This window comes from Triticum urartu, chromosome 1 (genome assembly GCF_003073215.2).
Source record: "Triticum urartu cultivar G1812 chromosome 1, Tu2.1, whole genome shotgun sequence".
Classification (NCBI taxonomy): domain Eukaryota; kingdom Viridiplantae; phylum Streptophyta; class Magnoliopsida; order Poales; family Poaceae; genus Triticum; species Triticum urartu.
This window is the reverse complement of record NC_053022.1, coordinates 93,808,496-93,831,590: the sequence shown is the minus strand read 5'-3', so window position 1 is coordinate 93,831,590 and position 23,095 is coordinate 93,808,496. Positions and strand designations below refer to the sequence as shown.

The 23,095-nt window shown below is 46.7% G+C and overlaps 2 protein-coding genes across 2 annotated transcripts; one reads left to right on the top strand and one right to left on the bottom strand.

Annotated features, from left to right (window-relative positions):
• The first annotated feature begins 16,876 nt into the window (after positions 1-16,876).
• On the top strand, positions 16,877-19,385 carry LOC125550027 (phenylalanine ammonia-lyase-like). The gene has a single exon (XM_048712998.1). The coding sequence runs from the start codon at positions 17,032-17,034 to the stop codon at positions 19,156-19,158; it is 2,127 nt and encodes a 708-aa protein (XP_048568955.1). The 5' UTR covers positions 16,877-17,031; the 3' UTR covers positions 19,159-19,385.
• Positions 19,386-19,921: 536 nt separating this feature from the next.
• On the bottom strand, positions 19,922-22,873 carry LOC125550043 (pentatricopeptide repeat-containing protein At2g13600-like). The gene has a single exon (XM_048712999.1). It carries the CDS (start codon positions 22,790-22,792, stop codon positions 21,278-21,280), a length of 1,515 nt encoding a protein of 504 aa, XP_048568956.1. The 5' UTR covers positions 22,793-22,873; the 3' UTR covers positions 19,922-21,277.
• Between the last annotated feature and the right edge of the window lie 222 nt (positions 22,874-23,095).

Here is a 23,095-nt window from a genome sequence, read left to right as displayed (position 1 = left end):
CACCGATGACCAAGCGCCGAACGGACGGCACCTCCGCGTTCAACACACGTACGGGACGGGAGACGTCTCCTCCTTCTTGATCTAGCAAGAGGGAAGGAAGGTTGATGAAGATCCTGCAGCACGACGGCGTGGTGGTGGATGCAGGGAGTCACAGTAGCAGGGCTTCGCCTATACTACGAGAGAGAGACGTAACGGGGAGAGAGGGAGGCGCCAAGGCTCAGATATGAAGTCCCTCCTCTCCTCAACTATATATAGGGGTGCTAAGGGGGGGGGCGCCGGCCCTAGTAGATGGAATCTACTAGGGGGGGCGGCGGCCAAGGGGTGGGGGGCTTGCCCCCCAAGCAAGGGGGCGCCCCCTTTAGGGTTTCCCCAAACCCTAGCGGCGCATGGGCCCTTGGGGGGGGTGGCGCCCCAGCCCACTTTGGGCTGGGTCCCTTCCCACTTCAGCCCATGGGGCCCCCCGGGATAGGTGGCCCCACCCGGTGGACCCCCGGGACCCTCCCGGTGGTCCCGGTACAATACCGGTGACCCCGAAACTTGTCCCGATGGCCGAAACAGCACTTCCTATATATAATTCTTTACCTCCGGACCATTCCGGAACTCCTCGTGACGTCCGGGATCTCATCCGGGACTCCGAACAACATTCGGGTTACTGCATATACATATCTTCACAACCCTAGCGTCACCGAACCTTAAGTGTGTAGACCCTACGGGTTCGGGAGACAAGCAGACATGACCGAGACGACTCTCCGGTCAATAACCAACAGCGGGATCTGGATACCCATGTTGGCTCCCACATGCTCCACGATGATCTCATCGGATGAACCACGATGTCGAGGATTCAATCAACCCCGTATGCAATTCCCTTTGTCAATCGATATGTTACTTGCCCGAGATTCGATCGTCGGTATCCCAATACCTCGTTCAATCTCGTTACCGGCAAGTCACTTTACTCGTACCGTAATGCATGATCCCGTGACCAGACACTTGGTCACTTTGAGCTCATTATGATGATGCATTACCGAGTGGGCCGGTGATACCTCTCCGTCATACGGAGTGACAAATCCCAGTCTTGATCGTGTCAACCCAACAGACACTTTCGGAGATACCCGTAGTATACCTTTATGGTCACCTAGTTACGTTGTGACGTTTGGTGTACCCAAAGCACTCCTACGGTACCCGGGAGTTACACGATCTCATGGTCTAAGGAAAGGATACTTGACATTGGAAAACTCTAGCAAACGAACTATACAATCTTGTGCTATGTTTAGGATTGGGTCTTGTCCATCACATCATTCTCCTAATGATGTGATCTCGTTATCAATGACATCCAATGCCCATAGTCAGGAAACCATGACTATCTATTGATCAACGAGCTAGTCAACTAGAGGCTTACTAGGGAAATGTTGGTGTCTATCATTCACACATGTATTACGATTTCCGGATAACACAGTTATAGCATGAATAAAGACAATTATCATGAACAAGGAAATATAATAAAAATCCTTTTATTATTGCCTCTAGGGCATATTTCCAACAGTCTCCCACTTGCACTAGAGTCAATAATCTAGTTACATTGTGATGAATCGAACACCCATGGAATTCTGGTGTTGATCATGTTTTGCTCTAGGGAGAGGTTTAGTCAACGGATCCGCTACATTCAGGTCCGTATGTACTTTACAAATCTCTATGTCTCCATCTTGAACATTTTCACGAATGGAGTTGAAGCGACGCTTGATGTGCCTTGTCTTCTTGTGAAACCTGGGCTCCTTGGCAAGTGCAATAGCTCCAGTGTTGTCACAGAAAAGTTTGATTGGCCCCGACGCATTGGGTATGACTCCTAGGTCGGTGATGAACTCCTTCACCCATATTGCTTCATGTGCTGCCTCCGAGGCTGCCATGTACTCCGCTTCACATGTAGATCCCGCCACGACGCTTTGCTTGCAACTGCACCAGCTTACTGCCCCACCATTCAAAATATACACGTATCCGGTTTGTGACTTAGAGTCATCCAGATCTGTGTCGAAGCTAGCGTCGACGTAACCCTTTACGACGAGCTCTTCGTCACCTCCATAAACGAGAAACATTTCCTTAGTCCTTTTCAGGTACTTCAGGATATTCTTGACCGCTGTCCAGTGTTCCTTGCCGGGATTACTTTGGTATTCCTACCAAACTTACGGCAAGGTTTACATCAGGTCTGGTACACAGCATGGCATACATAATAGAACCTATGGCTGAGGCATAGGGGATGACGCTCATCTCTTCTATATCTTCTGCTGTGGTCGGACATTGAGCTGAGCTCAATTTCATACCTTGTAACACAGGCAAGAACCCCTTCTTAGATTGATCCATATTGAACTTCTTCAATATCTTATCAAGGTATGTGCTTTGTGAAAGACCTATGAGGCGTCTCGATCTATCTCTATAGATTTTGATGCCTAATATATAAGCAGCTTCTCCAAGGTCCTTCATTGAAAAACTCTTATTCAAGTAGGCCTTGATGCTGTCCAAGAGTTCTATATCATTTCCCATCAAAAGTATGTCATCTACATATAATATGAGAAATGCTACAGAGCTCCCACTCACTTTCTTGTAAACGCAGGCTTCTCCATAAGTCTGCGTAAACCCAAACGCTTTGATCATCTCATCAAAGCGAATGTTCCAACTCCGAGATGCTTGCACCAGCCCATAAATCGAGCGTTGGAGCTTGCACACCTTGTCAGCATTCTTAGGATCGACAAAACCTTCCGGCTGCATCATATACAATTCTTCCTTAAGGAAACCATTAAGGAATGCCGTTTTGACGTCCATTTGCCATATCTCATAATCGTAGAATGCGGCAATTGCTAACATGATTCGGACGGACTTTAGCTTCGCTACCGGTGAGAAAGTCTCATCGTAGTCAACCCCTTGAACTTGTCGATAACCCTTAGCGACAAGCGAGCTTTATAGATGGTCACATTACCATCCGCGTCTGTCTTCTCTTAAAGATCCATTTATTTTCTATGGCTCGCCGTTCAACGGGCAAGTCAGTCAAAGTCCATACTTCGTTTTCATACATGGATCCTATCTCGGATTTCATGGCTTCCAGCCATTTGTCGGAATCCGGGCCCGCCATCGCTTCTTCATAGTTCGAAGGTTCACCGTTGTCTAACAACATGATTTAAGACAGGGTTGCCGTACCACTCTGGTGCGGAACGTGTCCTTGTGGACTACGAATTTCAGTAGCAACTTGATAGAAGATCTTGATCATTATCATTAACTTCCTCTCTAGTCGGTGCAGGCACCTCAGGAACATTTTCTTGAGTTGCGCCATTTACCGGTTCAAGAGGTAATACTTCATCAAGCTCTACTTTCCTCCCACTTACTTCTTTCGAGAGAAACTCTTTCTCTAGAAAGGACCCATTCTTGGCAACAAAGATCTTGCCTTCGGATCTGAGGTAGAAGGTATACCCAATAGTTTCTTTAGGGTATCCTATGAAGACGCATTTTTCCGACTTGGGTTCGAGCTTTTCAGGTTGAAGTTTCTTGACATAAGCATCGCATCCCCAAACTTTTAGAAACGACAGCTTAGGTTTCTTCCCAAACCATAATTCATACGGTGTCGTCTCAACGGATTTCGACGGAGCCCTATTTAAAGTGAATGCGGCAGTCTCTAAAGCATAGCCCCAAAAAGATAGCGGTAAATCGGTAAGAGACATCATAGACCGCACCATATCTAATAGAGTGCGATTACGACGTTCGGACACACCGTTACGCTGAGGTGTTCCAGGCGGCGTGAGTTGTGAAACTATTCCACATTTTCTTAAGTGTGTGCCAAATTCGTGACTCAAGTATTCTCCTCCACGATCTGATCGTAGAAACTTGATTTTCCTGTCACGTTGATTCTCAACCTCACTCTGAAATTCCTTGAACTTTTCAAAGGTTTCAGACTTGTGTTTCATTAAGTAGATATACCCATATCTACTTAAATCATCAGTGAGCGTGAGAACATAACGATAGCCACCGCGAGCCTCAACACTCATTGGACCGCACACATCAGTATGTATGATTTCCAATAAGTTGGTTGCTCGCTCCATTGTTCCTGAGAACGGAGTCTTGGTCATCTTACCCATGAGGCATGGTTCGCACGTGTCAAATGATTCATAATCAAGAGACTCTAAAAGTCCATCTGCATGGAGCTTCTTCATGCGTTTGACACCTATGTGACCAAGGCGGCAGTGCCACAAGTATGTGGGACTATCATTATCAACCTTACATCTTTTGGTACTCACATTATGAACATGTGTAGCATCAGTTCGAGATTCATTAAGAATAAACCATTCACCATAGGAGCATGACCATAAAACATATCTCTCATATAAATAGAACAACCATTATTCTCGGATTTAAATGAGTAGCCATCTCGAATTAAACGAGATCCTGATACAATGTTCATGCTCAAAGCTGGCACTAAATAACAATTATTGAGGTTTAAAACTAATCCCGAAGGTAGATGTAGAGGTAGCGTGCCGACGGCGATCACATTGACCTTGGAACCATTCCCGACGGCCGCATCGTCACCTCGTCCTTTGCCAGTTTCCGCTTATTCCGCAGCCCCTGCTTTGAGTTACAAATGTGGAGCAACTGCACCGGTATCAAATACCCAGGAGCTACTACGGGCACTAGTAAGGTACACATCAATTACATGTATATCACATATACCTTTTGTTTTGCCGGCCTTCTTGTCTGCTAAGTATTTAGGGCAGTTCCGCTTCCAGTGACCGCTTCCCTTGCAATAAAAGCACTCAGTCTCGGGCTTGGGTCCATTCTTTGGCTTCTTCCCGGCAGCTTGCTTGCCGGGCGCGGCAAACCTCCTTGCCGTCCTTCTTGAAGTTCTTTTTACCCTTGCCTTTCTTGAACTTAGTGGTTTTATTGACCATCAACACTTGATGTTCCTTCTTGACTTCTACCTCCGCTGATTTCAGCATTGAGAACAACTCAGGAATGGTCTTTTGCATCCCCTGCATGTTGAAGTTCATCACAAAGCTCTTGTAGCTTGGTGGAAGCGACTGGAGGATTCTGTCAATGACCGCATCATCCGGGAGATTAACTCCCAGCTGAGACAAGCGGTTATGTAACCCAGACATAGTGAGTATGTGCTCACTGACAGAACTATTTTCCTCCATCTTACAGCTGAAGAAATTATCGGAGACTTCATATCTCTCGATCCGGGCATGAGCTTGAAAAACCATTTTCAGCTCTTCGAACATCTCATATGCTCCATGTCTCTCAAAACGTTTTTGGAGCCCCGGCTCTAAGCTGTAAAGCATGCCGCACTGAACGAGGGAGTAGTCGTCAACACGTGTCTGCCAAGCGTTCATAACGTCTTGGTTCTGTGGGACGGGAGCTTCACCTAGCGGTTCTTGTAGGACATAATCTTTCTTGGCAGCTATGAGGATGATCCTCAGGTTCCGGACCCAGTCCGTATAGTTGCTGCCATCGTCTTTCAGCTTGGTTTTCTCTAGGAACGCGTTGAAGTTGAGGACTACGTTGGCCATTTGATCTACAAGACATATTGTAAAATATTTTAGACTAAGTTCATGATAATTAAGTTCATCTAATCAAATAATTAATGAACTCCCACTTAGATTAGACATCCCTCTAGTCATCTAAGTATTACATGATCCGAGTTGACTAGCCGTGTCCGATCATCACGTGAGACGGACTAGTCAACATCGGTGAACATCTTCATGTTGATCGTATCTTCTATACGACTCATGCTCGACCTTTCGGTCTTCTGTGTTCCGAGACCATGTCTGTACATGCTAGACTCGTCAAGTCAACCTAAGTGTTTGCATGTGTAAATCTGTCTTACACCCGTTGTATGTGAACGTCTGAATAAAACACCCGATCATCACGTGATGTGTTTGAAACAGCAAACTGTCGCAACGGTGCACAGTTAGGGGGAACACTTCTTGAAATTAGTATGAGGGATCATCTTATTTACTACCGTCGTTCTAAGTAAACAAGATGCAAAACATGATAAACATCACATGCAATCAAATAATAAACGTGACATGATATGGCCAATATCACATAGCTCCTTTGATCTCCATCTGGGCTCCATGATCATCTTGTCACCGTCTTGACACCATGATCTCCATCATCATGATCTCCATCATCGTGTCTCCATGAAGTTGCTCGCCAACTATTACTTCTACTACTATGGCTAACGCGTTTAGCAATAAAGTAAAGTAATTTACATGGCGTTTCTCAATGACTCGCAGGTCATATAAAAGAATAAAGACAACTCCTATGGCTCCTGCCGGTTGTCATACTCATCGACATGCAAGTCGTGATTCCTATTACAATAGCATGAACATCTCATACATCACATATAGATCATTCATCATTCATCACAACTTTGGCCATATCATATCACAAACCACTTGCTGCAAAAACAAGTTAGACGTCCTCTAATTGTTGTTGCAAGTTTTACGTGGCTGAATTAGGGTTCTAGCAAGAACATATTTCTTACCTACGTTAAAGCCACAACGTGATTTTTCAACTTCTATTTACCCTTCATAAGGACCCTGTTCATCGAATCCGCTCCAACTAAAGTGGGAGAGACAGACACCCGCCAGCCACCTTATGCAACTAGTGCATGTTAGTCGGTGGAACCGGTCTCACGTAAGCGTACGTGTAAGGTTGGTCCGGGCTGCTTCATCCCACAATACCGCTGAAGCAAGAAAAGACTAGTAGCGGCAAGAAAGTTGACAAATCTACGCCCACAACAAATTGTGTTCTACTCGCGCAAGAAGAACTACGCATAGACCTAGCTCATGATGCCACTGTTGGGGAACGTTGCAGAAAACAAAATTTTTCCTACTCGTTTCACCAAGATCCATCTAGGAGTTCATCTAGCAACGAGTCATCGGATGCATCTACATACCTTTGTAGATCACGCGCGGAAGCGTTCTAAGAACGGTGATGATGTAGTCGAACACGACGTGATCCAAATCACCGATGACCAAGCGCCGAACGGACGGCACCTCCGCATTCAACACACGTACGGGACGGGAGACGTCTCCTCCTTGATCCAGCAAGAGGGAAGGAGAGGTTGATGAAGATCCTGCAGCACGACGGCGTGGTGGTGGATGCAGGGAGTCACAGTAGCAGGGCTTCGCCTATACTACGAGAGAGAGACGTAACGGGGAGAGAGGGAGGCGCCAAGGCTCAGGTATGAAGTCCCTCCTCTCCCCCACTATATATAGGGGTGCTAAGGGGGGGCGCCGGCCCTAGTAGATGGAATCTACTAGGGGGGCGGCGGCCAGGGTGGGGGGCTTGCCCCCCAAGCAAGGGGGCCCCCTTTAGGGGTTTCCCCAACCCTAGCATGGGCCCTTGGGGGGTGGCGCCCCAGCCCACTGGGCTGGGTCCCTTCCCACTTCCAGCCCATGGGGCCCCGGGAATAGGTGGCCCCACCCGTGGACCCCCGGGACCCTCCCGGTGGTCCCGGTACAATACCGGTGACCCCGAAACTTGTCCCGATGGCCGAAACAGCACTTCCTATATATAATTCTTTACCTCCGGACCATTCCGGAACTCCTCGTGACGTCCGGGATCTCATCCGGGACTCCGAACAAACGGGCATACCCACGTCACACTATGTGAGATTTCGTTTGGTATACCCAAAGCACTCCTACGGTATCCGGGAGTTACACGATCTCATGGTCTAAGGAAAAGATACTTTGACATTGGAAAACTCTAGCAAACGAACTATACGATCTTGTGCTATGTTTAGGATTGGGTCTCGTCCATCACATCATTCTCCTAATGATGTGATCTCGTTATCAATGACATCCAATGTCCATAGTCAGGAAACCATGACTATCTGTTGATCAACGAGCTAGTCAACTAGAGGCTTACTAGGGACATGTTGGTGTCTGTTATTCACACATGTATTACGATTTCCGGATAATACAATTATAGCATGAATAAAGACAATTATCATGAACAAGGAAATATAATAATAAAGCTTTTATTATTGCCTCTAGGGCATATTTCCAACAGTAGATAGGTAATGTGTAAACTTAAGAGCAATTCCAACGGGACGATCCATTTCGTCCGTGGGCCAACATGTCGAGTCAAATGGACACACGTCCGTTTTTTGTCCGTAGACGACTCATTCCCGGTCCATTTTTGAATCGGATTTGTGTCGGCGTGGACACGAGACGAATGCGTGCGCCCGCCTTCTCCTCCCCTCGGGCCCGTTGGTCGGTGGCATATTGACCTCTCCCCATCCAACAGCAAACCCTCGCCCGCCTCCTTCGTCGCCGACGCCGCCGCCTTTTCCGGTGACTCTGCCAGCTGCCGGCATCGCAACATCCGCTCTGCAACGCCACCAGCTCCCACATCGCCGGCCACCACCGTCTTGCCGCCGGGGAACCGACAACTTCTCACCCCGCTCCCCCCGACACAGCCGCGACCACGACCAAGAAACCGCCTCGCCGTCCCAGCCAGATCCTCACCGGCACGCTCGTCGGACGCCGGCAGGGCAGCTAGCTGGTCCGTGCGCGCCGCGACTCCCTTCACCGACCGTCTCCTTCGTCGACGCCCGCAAGTTGTTCGACAGTTTGCCAAGGTACAAAATGAATGCCAGCAGAGGCTTCCCAGGAATGCTTGGCAGCATAGACTGAATGCACTGGGAGTGAAAGAACTGCCCTTCTGCTTGGCAAGGGCAGTATAAGGGTCATGTCAGGGCTTGCATTGTCATACTAGAGGCCGTGGCGTCTCAAGATCTCTGGATCTGGCACTCTTTCTTTGGCTTGGACGGATCACACAATGATATCAACGTGCTTCGGCGCTCGCCGGTGTTTGCTAGGCTTGCCGAAGGCAACAGCCCACCGGTGAACTTTACTATCAACTGCCACAACTACGAGAAAGGATACTACCTGGGTGACGGTATCTATTCTCAGTGGACCACTATTGTGAAAACAATCCCCAACCCTGTCGGGGAAAAGAGAAAAAGATTTGCCCAAGAGCAAGAGAGTGCTAGGAAGGACGTCGAGCGTGCCTTTGGTGTTTTTTAATCTCGATGGGGCATCGTTCGGTATTATGCTAATACTTTAAGCACCCAAAAACTATGGGAGGTGATAACTGTTTGTGTGATCATACATAATATGATCGTAGAAGATGAGCGTCCGGAACGTCTGTATAATTAAGGGTTTCAGTTTCAAGGTGAGAATGTTGTGCCTGAGCATGGAGGAGCGGCAACGTTTGAACAGTTCATTCAATTTCATCATAACATGTGTGATTGGAAAATTCACGTGTAACTGCAAAATGATTTGGTTGAGTATATATGGGCTCATGTTGGCAACCAATAGATGTATCTTCTTTATTCAGCTTACAAAACTAAGTGAGACATTTTTACTTTTATTCGGTTTGTAAAACTATACTATTTTATTCGGTTGAAACTATGTTATTTGACTACATGTTTGAATGCAAAAGTTATATGTGAAACAATGCAAAAATGAGCTATTTGTTCAAATAGGGTTGTCAGCGGGCCACGCCGGCATATATGGGTTAACTTGTTGGATGCACTACCGACTCAAATTTAAAACAAGGCGGACGTCGGACAGACGGCCAACCCAAACAAATAAAAAACGAACAAAAATACCATTCATTTTAGTCGTCCCGTTAAAGTTGCTCTAAAAATCACAGGGACGATAACGGACAGGTTTGCTCCTGACTGGCTGGTTTGTAGGTTGTGCGCTGCAGCTCGTCTCCGAGTCTCCATAACAGACTTGATCAGCCGGAGACCATCGCCATCGGCTAGCAACCGCGTGCAGCGTCGACTCGTGCGTTCCCCTCGCATGGCATAACATCTTTATTCTTAATGTTTGAGTTGATAGGATTGCGTTTATGGTTTTTTCCGTTTGATTATATTTCGTCTCACATCTCACCATCATATCTCCTTAGGATAGTTTTTTTATCCTCACAATGAAAAACTTTTCTAACCTTTTTAAAATTTTCTAACTAGACATGTTACAGACCAGCAAGAACCGATAGCACGTTACCCATTAATAAAATTCAGTTTCATAACAATCAATTCTAAATCCTAACTTTCCTAATACATTTAGTTTTGCCTTTTGTCTCTAATTTCTCTACTCCTAATAGGAGAGTGCGTTGTCGTTTGGTTTGGTTTGGCTTCGCATTCATCAGGATGAAGTCGCGAGCCCCACCCTATGTCATTGGTTTCCTTTGGTAAACCCATCACCGATGGAAGATCCTCCCCATCCCTTTCCTAAATTTTTCTTACAAAAATCTTAATTTCCTTACCTAGGGCTACGCATTCCCAAACCACAAAACAGTCTACAATCTCCTTGTCTCACCCAGATCGTGACCTTCTCTCCAGATTGATCTCTTCCTCACCCTCATGGCGGCCAGGACTAACCCGTGGACGTCGCAGCCTGGCAGATGAGGGATGATGCGGCCTGGGTGGGCGTTGGAGATCACAGGTGGACACTCGACGTCTCTCCTCGACGGCGACCTCTTCCTGCTCCTCTTCTCCGCAGCCGAGAAGGTGTAGCCTCGAACAGAGGATCCGGTTGTAGTGAGGCTGCCGGCGGCTGGATTACCACCATGGGCAAAGCGGCAGGTGGCCGGATCACGAGATGGAGACAGGGGGCACGGTTGAGCGGCAGCGAGGCAACGCAATCCATTCATGTTTCTCTGAGCTCCTGCTCAACTATGAAACCCATGTGTGTTTGTTCTTGCTGGCTGATGTGTGTGTGTGTCGTGGCGTCCCTCATGTGCTCCCGCCAGGTACTAGTAGCCGGTCGGTGTGCTCTCCGGGATGTTGCAGTTGAAGCGGCGAGCAGGACCCATGGATGCTAGCAAACAAGAGGTAGTGCAAACGGCAATGCATGGCCCGGTTCTGATTGGGAGGCAGGGGGACGGCTGCCCGGGCCTCCTGAACATAGGGCCCCAAGGAGCGTGCATTTATGTAGATTAAGCGTGTCTAAAAAACTAGATTAAGCCTGTCTTTAGAGAAGAAAAAAGGGAATGCTTACTGTGTTGCCGTGTTGGACCTGTGTCCAAAATAGCAATTGGATACCAACAATCCACCCCCATCACGGACGTAATGGTTTTCCCTTGATTGGTATGATTGCCTTCTTCTTACCTAATATAATCCCTCGATCTCTCATCATCCAAAAAGAAAAATTCTAATCCCTCGATCGCCTGACGACGTCATAAGACTTGCCTAACCGCATCGACTATTCCCTGCCCAGGACACTATCACCTCTCGCGTCAATGCGTCATCGTAGCGCTTGCAGGTGCAACGACCGCTCAGAACAGGTCAGGCGAACAGCAACAAGGAGGCCACAGTGATGCCAGGTGGCAGTCGGCAATCTCCCTCTGTCCACAGGGCCACGACACGAATCCATTAGAGAAGGTAGCTTACAAGAGTATGCCTTAAGGATTTCTAAGAAAATATAGATGATGACCATGTCTTCATTATTGCAACAAGACATTGATTATCGTCGACTGACTGAACACTGTGAAGTGACATATTATTGGGCTTTATGCATTTGTAATTTATGAGTTTGACTTTATAATCGGTAAGAGTTTGTTAATTGATTTAGTACTTCTGTAGATTCTAGCTAATTTTCAGTTACCAACTATTTCTTCAAATTTCAACATTTCATGGCACCTAGTAAAAGGCATCTGGTATATAATGCATTAAAATTACTGGATGCGATTTATTGTGATGCATCGCAGAATTAAATAAGAAATTTATAAGATATGTGCGTATGCAATTTGATATGAGTATTACTTTCAGAGAATTTTTTTTCGAGGGGACATTTGCTTTCAGAGATAGCTGTAGTGATTTTTGATACACCTGATATATAACATATATTGGTTCTTCTGTTGTTTTTTCTCGATTACGCACAAGTGTGCGTATCATTCATTAAAGAAGGGGGAAGACTCCCAAAACATCCACTTGGGTTACAATATTTACACCGTTACACTCCCAACTCCACCGTTACACTAAAGCGTATTACTCACGGTCCGTCCGCCCACTACCTAGCTCCTCGAACCCTCTAATGCCATTCTTGAACAAGCCAGCTTTGGCCCAAAGCTTCTCTTCTTCTTCAAGTCGCTCCTTGACTCGTGGCAGAGATAATGATTCTTCTGTTGTTGTTTATACTAAAAGGCCCCGGATTCTAGGTTCGCCTTGGGCCCCTGAAAACTCAGGACTGACCCTGAATGCATCTGAGGGCTCGCATCCTCATCCCCATCCTGATTATGTCTATAATGCTATAGATTAGATTATATGACATGAATTAGTTGCTTACCTTTGTAGTTCGCATGCACATACACCATCGTTTTCTGATAATGCTAGCTTACATGTAGTATGCAATATGGACATACGTGTCATACCATCAGACCATATTCAGAATCATCTATTATGTTTGTGATTTTGCAATTATCCTAAAACAAAATATTGTATTGTACAAAAATCACATACATAGATTCTATTTTTGCGAGGTGCTATATGTTTTCTTTTCACAAACAGTGCTTTCATTGGTCAGTTATTATACATTTTTCATCCCAAGAAAGGTATTATATTACTCTAATCTCAAACAATCACCTACTCCCTCCATAAACTAATATAAGAGTGTTTAGGTCACTACTTTAGTGATCTAAACACTCTTATATTAGTTTACAGAGGGAGTACTATGCTACAATTTCTGTTCTTATGATGTTGTTGCATTTTGATACAATACTGTACAAAAATCACATACGTAGCCATTGGAAGTATATATACTTATGATGTTGTTGCATTTTGCAAGTATTGAGTAATAAATGAACCAGTGGTTCGTCGTATCAAATTGTGAGATGAAATTTGTGTTTCTTTGTGACCTATCTTACATCAAAGACCGCATGGAGTTTGAAGCCAATTTCAAATGACTGGTGAACATATGTCTTATTCTCAGAAATACAATGAACAAGAAATTATAGCCATTTGTTTTAGTGGAGAAGACCGTGTTGTACTATTTCCTTACTACTCCCCATTTTAAATCTTTCCATATTTCCTTTGCAGCATAAGAATTTAGTGGTACATTTCTTGCACTGAATTTCTAACCACAGAAATTTGAGTTGCAATTATACTCCTTATTTTTTACATTTATTCAAACACTATCTCAAGTCTATGCTAATCTTTCGAAAACTGAATAGTTCTTTAAAGTAACAATTCATGAAACAAGTTGTGTTGTGGCAGCACACATGCACCTTTTTATGTACTATGCATTTTTTTAGAAAAGGAGGATGACCCCCGGCCTCTGCAGCTGGGAGATGCATACGGCCACTTTATTGATTATTTTCGAGGACCTTACAAAGTATTATAACAATATGCCTGAATCCGCCATCTTGGCAACATATGTCACTACTCCTATCCATATGATGAAGGGGTGCTACCTGGGCCACATACCCGGTCTACTCACCTAAGCCTATCATCAAAAGCCAGAAGCCCCAGCCGAGCCACATACCGGGTCTGGGGCATAAACTGGTCTGACGCACTCACATGTGTCGTCGCCGCCATCTTCCACAGGTCCGTCTTCAGAGCAGATATTGAGACTTCTACCTTGTCAGGCCACTCCATCATCGACGCCACCTTGACGCCAGACAACTACCTCCACCTGCGCGAGTCCATCATCGCGCATCGGGTGCCGAGTCTCCACTGCACCACGCCGCCGAGATCCGCCGTCATCAATGTGAAGGATGAAGTACCGCTCCACCAAAAAAGGCGCCCGTTGGTCCCTGGATCCCGTGTACACCTCCAAGAATGACGCCCCCAAGGAGGAAACGACACCAACGCGCCGCCGTCATCCGATCAACTGATCTAGGGTTCCCCCGGAGGTAGCGGATAGAGGTCTAGAGCTTCTCCACGGCGATGCCTTCAAGAAGGTAATGACACCACAGGGTGCTGCCAACGCCGGTCTTGGCATCAAGCCAAGCACAAGGTTTTCACCCGGATCCGCTCGAAGAATCTCCATCACGTATTGTGCGCACGGGTCGCCGCCAATCTGAGCCGCCGCACATGGCGCAGGCCGCACCGGCCAGATCAGATCTGTCCGAAGGGCTCAACCCGCATGGTGCCGACCCAACCACCAGGCCCTCCATGCCGCCACCGCCGATCCGAGGTCAGATGGTGTGTCGCCGCAGACCCGGCCGCCGAACGCCGCCACGCAGCCCGAGACAGGGCCGGCTGCCGCACCCCACCATCGCCGCCCTTGGCCGAGGCAGCCGCCACGCCGCCGCCGGAAGGCAGGCCCACCGCGCCGCCAGGCCAGATCAGCCGTGCCACCCACGCCGCAGGGCTCCGCACCGCCCGCACGGCGCAGGCAAGAGGGAAGACCCCCGCCACCGCCATCAGCCCCGGGCTATAGCCGGCGGCGTCCTTCGGCGGCGGCGGAGGGAGGGGAGGACGGATGGGGACCCCCGGCGGTTAGGGTTTTAGATCCCGCCCGAGTCGCCATATGGCCTGAATACGGTCTGATGGTATGAACAGTATGTCCAATATCTGCATACTATGCATTTGCCATATGATTTCTTCCTATGTGGTACATACGGTTAAATATTGGGAATCTGATGATTATTTGCTCTGTTTTTAGTTTTATTTTATTTAACTTCTCTTACAGCAATCAAATCGGATTGAGAACATCACACAACAGGTAAACATTCTTTCTATAATGATATTGAGAAAATACATCTTTCTTTCATTCAGATAGTTTTCAGCAAGAGGATATACTGTGATGTTATTTCTGATTAATAACTTTTTGGCAAAATTTTAAGATAAGCCTTTCTGAAGGAAATAAAGAAAATGGTGGCATTTTGGGTTTTGAAGATGTAAAAAAAATTGCTTGTAAAGGGAACTATTTGATGTTTATCAACGCTTGAAGACATCAAGTGAAGTTAGTCTTGCCATTCCTACAACTCAGATTCATAATAAATGTATGCACGAAGTTGCAGAGGAATGTATATGTTGTGAATAGGTCGTTCGCTTCCTCGCCTCCTGGGTTTCCCTTCCTATACAGTCGTTCCACATATCTCAGTTGATCCATCTCATACTTTCAAAAAAAAAAAAAAGTTGATCCATCTCATCAAGTAGTAACTTACAAAAAAAGCAAAACGGGGTAATAATTTTTCTTTCCTTCTCAACCGATTAATCTCAATCACAACTTTCCATTCCTTCTCAACTGATTCGTCTCAACCAAGTAATATGTCCCCCCAAAAAATCAAGTAATACGTGGAGATAGAGGAAATAAAAAAATGATTCATATCTTCCTTGGGTACTTCTGGAGAGAGCCCAATAGTTTAAAAGGAATTGAATATTTTGATAAAAGGAAATAGCCATCACGTTCACTTGGAAAGTAAGAAGGGTACAAAAAGGAAAGAAAGAAAACAGAGGCATGTACCAACATGTTGTTATATTTGCACCCTGTGGTCGCGTGTGCCCTCGTGTACCAGCGACGTTCGCCATTACCACGTGTCATCTTTTTCTTTTTTGTGGGGATTTTCTGTGGCTTCTCTTTCCCTTAAAAAGGGAAAGAATTCTCTTTCACTGCATTGCTTACGTATACATGCATGGCTGCTGTGTTGTAAATGTTGATGGGATTTCATGTACATATACAATTTTAAATGTTATACACATGGCTTTTGGTCATGTTCTTATGATCTAACGAATTCGCTTCTAATTCATTCATGCTTTAAGAATGCATGCAGTTTTCTGACTGCTTGTGAATGAACCCCTGATCTTTGTGACTTTGTGGTAAAAAAAATCAATATTATTTTTGTATTGTTATATCAAGTAGGTTTTTTATAGTGTCAATGGTAGATAGATCTGCAAGAACAGTATTTGCTCAAAATTACCATTTATCTTCATATTGAAATGTGATGTGTGTGTTTAAAATGTCATTTTATTTTAGATGTTGAGTTGACAAAAAAGCTTCCCAATATGCGATAATTTGGGATGAACTCAAATCTTTATTTTTCCTGATACGAATTATCCTCCCTTATAGAAAATTATTTTGAGTAAACTTCTCTTTATTGTAGACATATATTGATAATTAATCAGTCCCGCCATATAGAATGTTTATTGTGTGGAATGTGCGTCCGAATCTTGACCGAAGCTATAAAGAGATTATCTTCAAAATTGATTGCACGGAGTATGAGATATTGCGCTGAATTCTCATTTCTCGTTAGAAATTTAGTACTCCCTTCGATTCATATTACCTGTCACTAAAATGGATGTATATAAAAATGGACTACCTGTAATATGGATCAGGGAGTCCATTTTTATTGTCCTTATTCAGAACATGTACACAAGCCATTAATAATCTAAGAGGATGTAAAACCGGGAAACATTATCATAGTTGAATAAGAAACGAAGTAATGTCGTGCAAGTTGTAGGCGGGGTAATAGGAGATAAAAGCATGGTTGGAGGAACGAAGTCGCGTGGTGGCTAGAACGAGGAAGTGGGGTTGAAAGACGATGAGGAGATGTGTTTATCTATAACATCACGACCATGAGATATCATCCCATGCGAATAGCCTTTGAATTCGTATCACGTGAAATTTCTCTTTGTATATATATTTTGTTAGTCCGTGGCAACCCACGGATACTTAGCTAGAGTAGTATATTAGTATCCCAGTGTCGCAGCAGCTGCCTTTCTTCGTCTTCTTCCTCCTGGCCCGCACGCACGAGGCCACCAACCCACCTTCGTGCCCACCCGGCCAAGTCCGGCGGTCAACACAACCATCCCGGTCACAGCCCACACCAAATCTCCATCGCCACCCACCCTGCAGGCGCCACCTATTTATAATCCCTCCCTCTTCCTCCATTTCCATCCAAGAAGAGCATCCCCCACCTCTCCTACTCCAACGAGCTCTTCTCTCCCAAGGCGGCTCCAGTCCACACATTCATCCAGCTGCTCCAGCTCGAGCTGCTCCATCGAGACTCCAAGACGCAGCCTCGACCAAACCAATGGCGGGCAACGGCAACGACGGTCTGTGCGTGGCCAAGCCGCGGAGCGCTGCTGACCCGCTCAACTGGGGGAAAGCAGCGGAGGAGCTGTCGGGCAGCCATCTGGATGCGGTGAAGCGGATGGTGGAGGAGTACCGCAGGCCGGTGGTGGTCATGGAGGGCGCGAGCTTGACCATCGCCCAGGTCGCGGCCGTGGCCGCGTCCGGCGGGGCCAGGGTGGAGCTCGACGAGTCCGCGCGCGGCCGCGTCAAGGAGAGCAACGACTGGGTCATGGCCAGCATGGCCAACGGCACCGACAGCTACGGCGTCACCACCGGCTTCGGCGCCACCTCCCATCGGAGGACCAAGGAGGGCGGCGCCCTGCAGAGGGAGCTCATCCGGTTCCTTAACGCCGGGGCTTTCGGCACCGGCAGCGACGGCCACGTGCTGCCCGTGGCCACCACGCGCGCGGCGATGCTTGTCCGCGTCAACACCCTGCTCCAGGGGTACTCCGGCATCCGCTTTGAGATACTCGAGACGATCGCCATGCTGCTCAACGCCAATGTGACGCCGTGCCTGCCGCTCCGGGGCACCATCACCGCTTCTGGCGATCTCGTCCCTCTCTCCTACATCGCCGGACTTGTCACTGGCCGCCCAAATGCCGTGGCTGTGGCTCCCGATGGCACCAAAGTTAACGCCGCTGAGGCTTTTAAGATCGCCGGCATCCAGCATGGTTTCTTCGAGCTGCAGCCCAAGGAAGGCCTTGCTATGGTTAATGGCACGGCGGTGGGCTCTGGGCTCGCGTCGATTGTTCTCTTTGAAGCCAACATCCTTGGTGTCCTTGCTGAAGTTTTGTCGGCCGTGTTCTGCGAGGTGATGAATGGCAAGCCAGAGTACACCGACCACCTGACTCACAAGTTAAAGCACCACCCCGGACAGATCGAGGCCGCGGCTATCATGGAGCACATCCTGGAGGGCAGCTCCTACATGATGCTTGCGAAGAAACTTGGTGAACTCGACCCATTGATGAAGCCAAAGCAAGATAGATATGCTCTCCGCACGTCGCCGCAATGGCTTGGCCCACAAATTGAGGTCATTCGTGCAGCGACAAAGTCGATCGAGCGCGAGATCAACTCCGTCAATGACAACCCACTCATTGACGTATCTCGTGGAAAGGCAATACATGGTGGCAACTTCCAGGGCACGCCCATTGGTGTGTCGATGGACAACACGAGGCTTGCCATTGCTGCGATCGGCAAGCTCATGTTTGCCCAGTTCTCGGAGCTAGTGAACGACTTCTACAACAATGGCTTGCCCTCCAACCTCTCTGGTGGCCGCAACCCAAGCCTGGACTATGGCTTCAAGGGTGCCGAGATCGCCATGGCGTCATACTGCTCGGAGCTCCAATTCTTGGGCAACCCTGTCACCAACCATGTCCAGAGCGCGGAGCAGCACAACCAAGATGTTAACTCCCTCGGATTAATCTCGTCTCGGAAGACTGCCGAGGCCATCGACATTCTGAAGCTCATGTCCTCTACATTTCTGGTTGCGTTGTGCCAAGCCATCGACCTGCGCCACCTTGAAGAGAATGTCAAGAACGCCGTCAAGAATTGTGTCACAAGAGTGGCCAGGAAGACCCTGATCACAAATGACATGGGTGGCCTCCACAACGCTCGTTTTTGTGAGAAGGACTTGCTTCAGACAATCGACCGGGAGGCGGTGTTTGCATACGCAGACGACCCTTGCAGCGCCAACTACCCTCTCATGAAGAAGATGCGTGCGGTGCTGGTGGAGCACGCCTTGGCCAACGGCGAGGCTGAGCGCAACGCGGAAACCTCAGTGTTTGCCAAGGTTGCTACATTCGAGCAGGAGCTCTGCGCGGCACTGCCTCAGGAGGTCGAGGCTGCTAGAGGTGCAGTGGAGAATGGCACCACCGCAGAACCGAACCGTATCGCTGACTGCCGGTCATACCCTCTGTACCGGTTCGTGCGCAAGGAGTTAGGGACGGTGTACTTGACCGGAGAGAAGACACGGTCACCTGGGGAGGAGGTGGACAAAGTGTTCATTGCCATGAACCAGGGAAAGCACATCGACGCTCTGCTGGAGTGCCTGAAGGAGTGGAACGGCGAGCCTCTGCCTATCTGCTAATCAGGAGATGAAGAGAAGATGCCCTGCTTCAGAATTTCTGAAAACTGATAATACTGTTGTTTGATTTTATTTTATGTTTCAACTTCTGAAGCGTTGATGCATGCAACGTTCTTCCAGAGCTAGAGCGTAAGCATATGCTGATGTAAGTGAAAGGGTATAAATTTTCATGACAAATGTTCAATTTGTTCAAATGAATCCAAGAAGGCGGTCTACTGCTGTATTGACAAGTACTACAAATTATAATAGTTACCACATTGCATTGCAATATAAAGAGAAACAACACCAGGTTCCGATTGGCATCAAATATTTATATTACTCCCTCTAATCCATATTACGATTATAATAGAGTATTCAAAATGTATACCATAAAGTATACACCAAGATACTATGATGAGTTGTAAGATACATCAAAGTAGAAATCATTCTGAAGTATGGAAATGCTAAATCATTTTACTGCAAACATCCAGCGACAGGAAGTATATGCTTTGCATCACATTGCTTGGTCTCAGCAAACATCCGCCCTCAAATATCTCATTGCAAGTATGGCTGCTATGGTTCTATTGTATAGGTAGAATTTTGGTCCTTAGGTCAACACGATATACTCAAAGCATGAAGATGTCTCAGATGCACAGTCTGACCCTCATGGAGTGAAGAACAACTATCCTGACTGAAGAAAATTCAATGTCCAACACTATGTATCTCATATGTGTCATTGGTGTCCTGATGTCTAGCAATCAAAACATATGACAAAGACAAACAGAACTGTGTTTGCATTGAAACATGAACACATTTTTTAGCAGAAGGGCTTACACTTAAGAGTTGGCAGAATACCTGGCCCATCTTGGAAATTGGACCTTCACTTCAATCTTGTTCAAGCACCTCCTTCTTGACTAGATTTTCCTTAAAACAAAAGGCAGTAGGAAAAACAGAGATCAGTCCCTTACAGTCATACAGCCATAGCCATACAGTCGAACAACATACTAAGCAGATACTTACAAATAAGGGGCTGTTTGGTTCCAATAAGTCACCTGACTTATAAGTCAGGTGACTTAAAACCAGTGACTTATAAGTCATGCCTGTTTGGTTGTCACCTGACTTATAAGTCACCTGAGCACACCTTCCCACCTTGTTTTTTATGTAAAGGTGGTGGGACTCATGCAAAAGGGGGCGACTTATAAGTTTTAAGTTGAGGTGGAGCAACTTATGACTTATAAGTTGGGGTGACTTATAAGTTAGGTCCGTTTGGCAAAATAAGTCACTTTTTACACTTTTCGACTTATAAGTTGGTGACTTATTTGGAACCAAACAGGGCCTAAGTACAAAAAGATAAGACCAATGAAATTAAGGATTATTATCTCACATCCTATAAGGCCATCAATGCAAGTTTTTCTACGGCAGTAACAAAGGATTAACTTTCGTTTTAATCAAATTTAGGGCTTCTTTGTTTTGCAGGATTTGAAAACACACAAGAATAGGAAAAACATAGGAATTGAATGTCATGGCGTGTCGAACCCTATAGTAGTTAAAACTCATGAATGTGTAATAGAAGTTGTTTGGTTGAACCACAAGAAAAACACATGAACTTTCTTGAATGATTTGGTCATTGTCATAGTCATCATAGAAACAAAACCTTTTTCCATGAGGTTGGGCTCAATAGAAAAGTTCCTGTGAAATTGCATGAAAAGTTGTCCATATGAAAAAAAATCCATGTACTCTAATTCTATAAATGAAACAAGAGCTATAGGAGGGTAATCCAAAGTAGAATCCACCAAAATACCTTTAGAATCAAAAAAAGCACTTATTTGTATTGATGAAATCTTACTATTTTTATGAAAGGAACAATATATCCATCTGTATCGACGATTCAATTTATAAAAAAAACTACTTCATGGTCAATTGAAAGCAGCATCATGAAAACGGCCGCATGTTGCGCAATCTACAAAAACATAAGCAAGTCACCGGAGCGTATCACCTTACTTATCCTCTTGCTGCAATTCCAAATTTCCATGGACATATTTTCATCTCACACCCTATTTGACAGCTCTAGTAGCACTAGTTCTAAGGAAAACAACCAAGTAGGACAATGTCCAGTATTCGACAAGATTTAAAATAGCTCTGATCAAAGAGCATCACAAGAAATTGTCCATGGTTTTGAAGGCATCACCCATATATCTTCCTTCAAAGAATCAAGAGTCTGCAGTACATTAACCAATTCAGGGTGAGACTGATCAGCCATTAGAAATACATGAACTCCATCATGCAACTCGACCCAACTACATCCAGGCTCTTTCTTCACCCACTCTCTGTTCATGTTCTCCCTGATCATCCATGTCTCATGCCAATCGCCCTCCGATGCATGTATACTTGATAAAGCAACCCAGTTACTGTGGTTCTCTGGATCAAGCTTGAGTAGACGGGACGCTGCAAGCTGACCTAACTTAGCATTCCCATAGATTCGACAGGAATTAAGTAGCGCACTCCAAGCAGCAATGCTCGACTCAAACGGCATACTCTCAATGAATTCAAGAGCATCTTCTAGGTGACCTCTCCTGCAAATTAGATCTGCCATACAACCGTAGTGCTCAGGCTGCAACTTAACCGAGCTTTGGCCATCAAACAGAAACTTGAAGTAGTGCCAACCTTCTCGAACTAGTCCGCCATGGCTACAAGCTGACAACACCGCAAGGTATGCTACTCCATCTCTTTTGATGCCCAATCGTGCCATCCTATCAAACAAGCATACCGCGTCTTGTGCACGACCAAACTTGCCATAAGCTGAGATCATCGTAGTCCATAAAACAGCATCTAATGAAGGTGTCCCATTGAAGACAAGCTCTGCTGAATCAACACATCCACACTTTGCATACATATCCAGCAAGGAATTCCTTACAACCACATCAGAATCAAATCCTGCACCAAGAACCCGTGCATGCACCTGCATCCCCTGTTTTAACAACGCCAGCTCCCCACACGCATCCACAATTATGGCATACGAGAAGCCATCTGCGCCAACCTCACAAGAAACCATTGACGCAAACAAGCCCAGAGCCTCCTCAGCTTGCCCACTCCCGAGATACCCGGCCATCATCGAGTTCCACGCAACAATGTCCCTCGCCACCATCACCCCAAACACTCTCCTCGCATAGTCAACATTCCGGCACCTCGCGTACATGTCAAGAACCCCGTTCTCCACAACCGAATCGACCGGGCCGTACATACTCATCTTCACAACCCTGGCATGAATTTCCTTCCCGGTAGCAAGGGCGGCCTGGCCAACCCCGGCACACGCGAGCAACCCACCGGACAGTGTGTACCCGTTGGGAGCAACACCAGATTCCACCATGCGCCGCAGAAGTGCGAGAGAGTCTCCGTGCAGACCCTGGTGAGCGTGGCCGGTGATGAGGGACGTCCAGGAGACCACGTCCCGTCTGGGCATTTCATCGAACAGAGCACGGGCGTAACCAGGGAGCCCGCACCGGAGTGCCAGATGCGCGAGTGAGGTAGCTAGGATGGCGGACGCCGACAGACCGAGCTTGAGGAGGACAGCGTGGAGGGGTTTGACATGGGGAGTGGAACGGCAAGTGGCGGCGGATTTGAGGGCGCCGGCGAGGGAGGTGGCGTCCCACTCCCACATCGGACACGCCACACGACGTACAGGCTGTCTCGCGGGAACGGCGGGGGAAAGCTTTTTGCTGGGCTAAATTGGAGACAATTACTTTTTTTAGGGGTGGGGGCAATTACTTTAGGCCTTTGAAGTCTGTTCCTGAGCTCAATAGGCTCAGCCCACTTCGAGAAAACCAGGTAATTCTTTTCTCACCGATTTTAGGAACCTTCTTCCACTGGTTTTTCCTGGAGCGGTATTTCCCTGCTTTTTTCCAGGACGAGTTTTGTTCCATTTTTTTCCTTTTAAAAGAAATCACAGAACTTTTCAAATTCA

Excerpts from the sequence above, each read along its gene's own strand:
- LOC125550027 (XM_048712998.1), top strand. The coding sequence starts at position 17,032 with ATGGCGGGCAACGGCAACGACGGTCTGTGCGTGGCCAAGCCGCGGAGC.
- LOC125550043 (XM_048712999.1), bottom strand. The coding sequence starts at position 22,792 with ATGTGGGAGTGGGACGCCACCTCCCTCGCCGGCGCCCTCAAATCCGCC.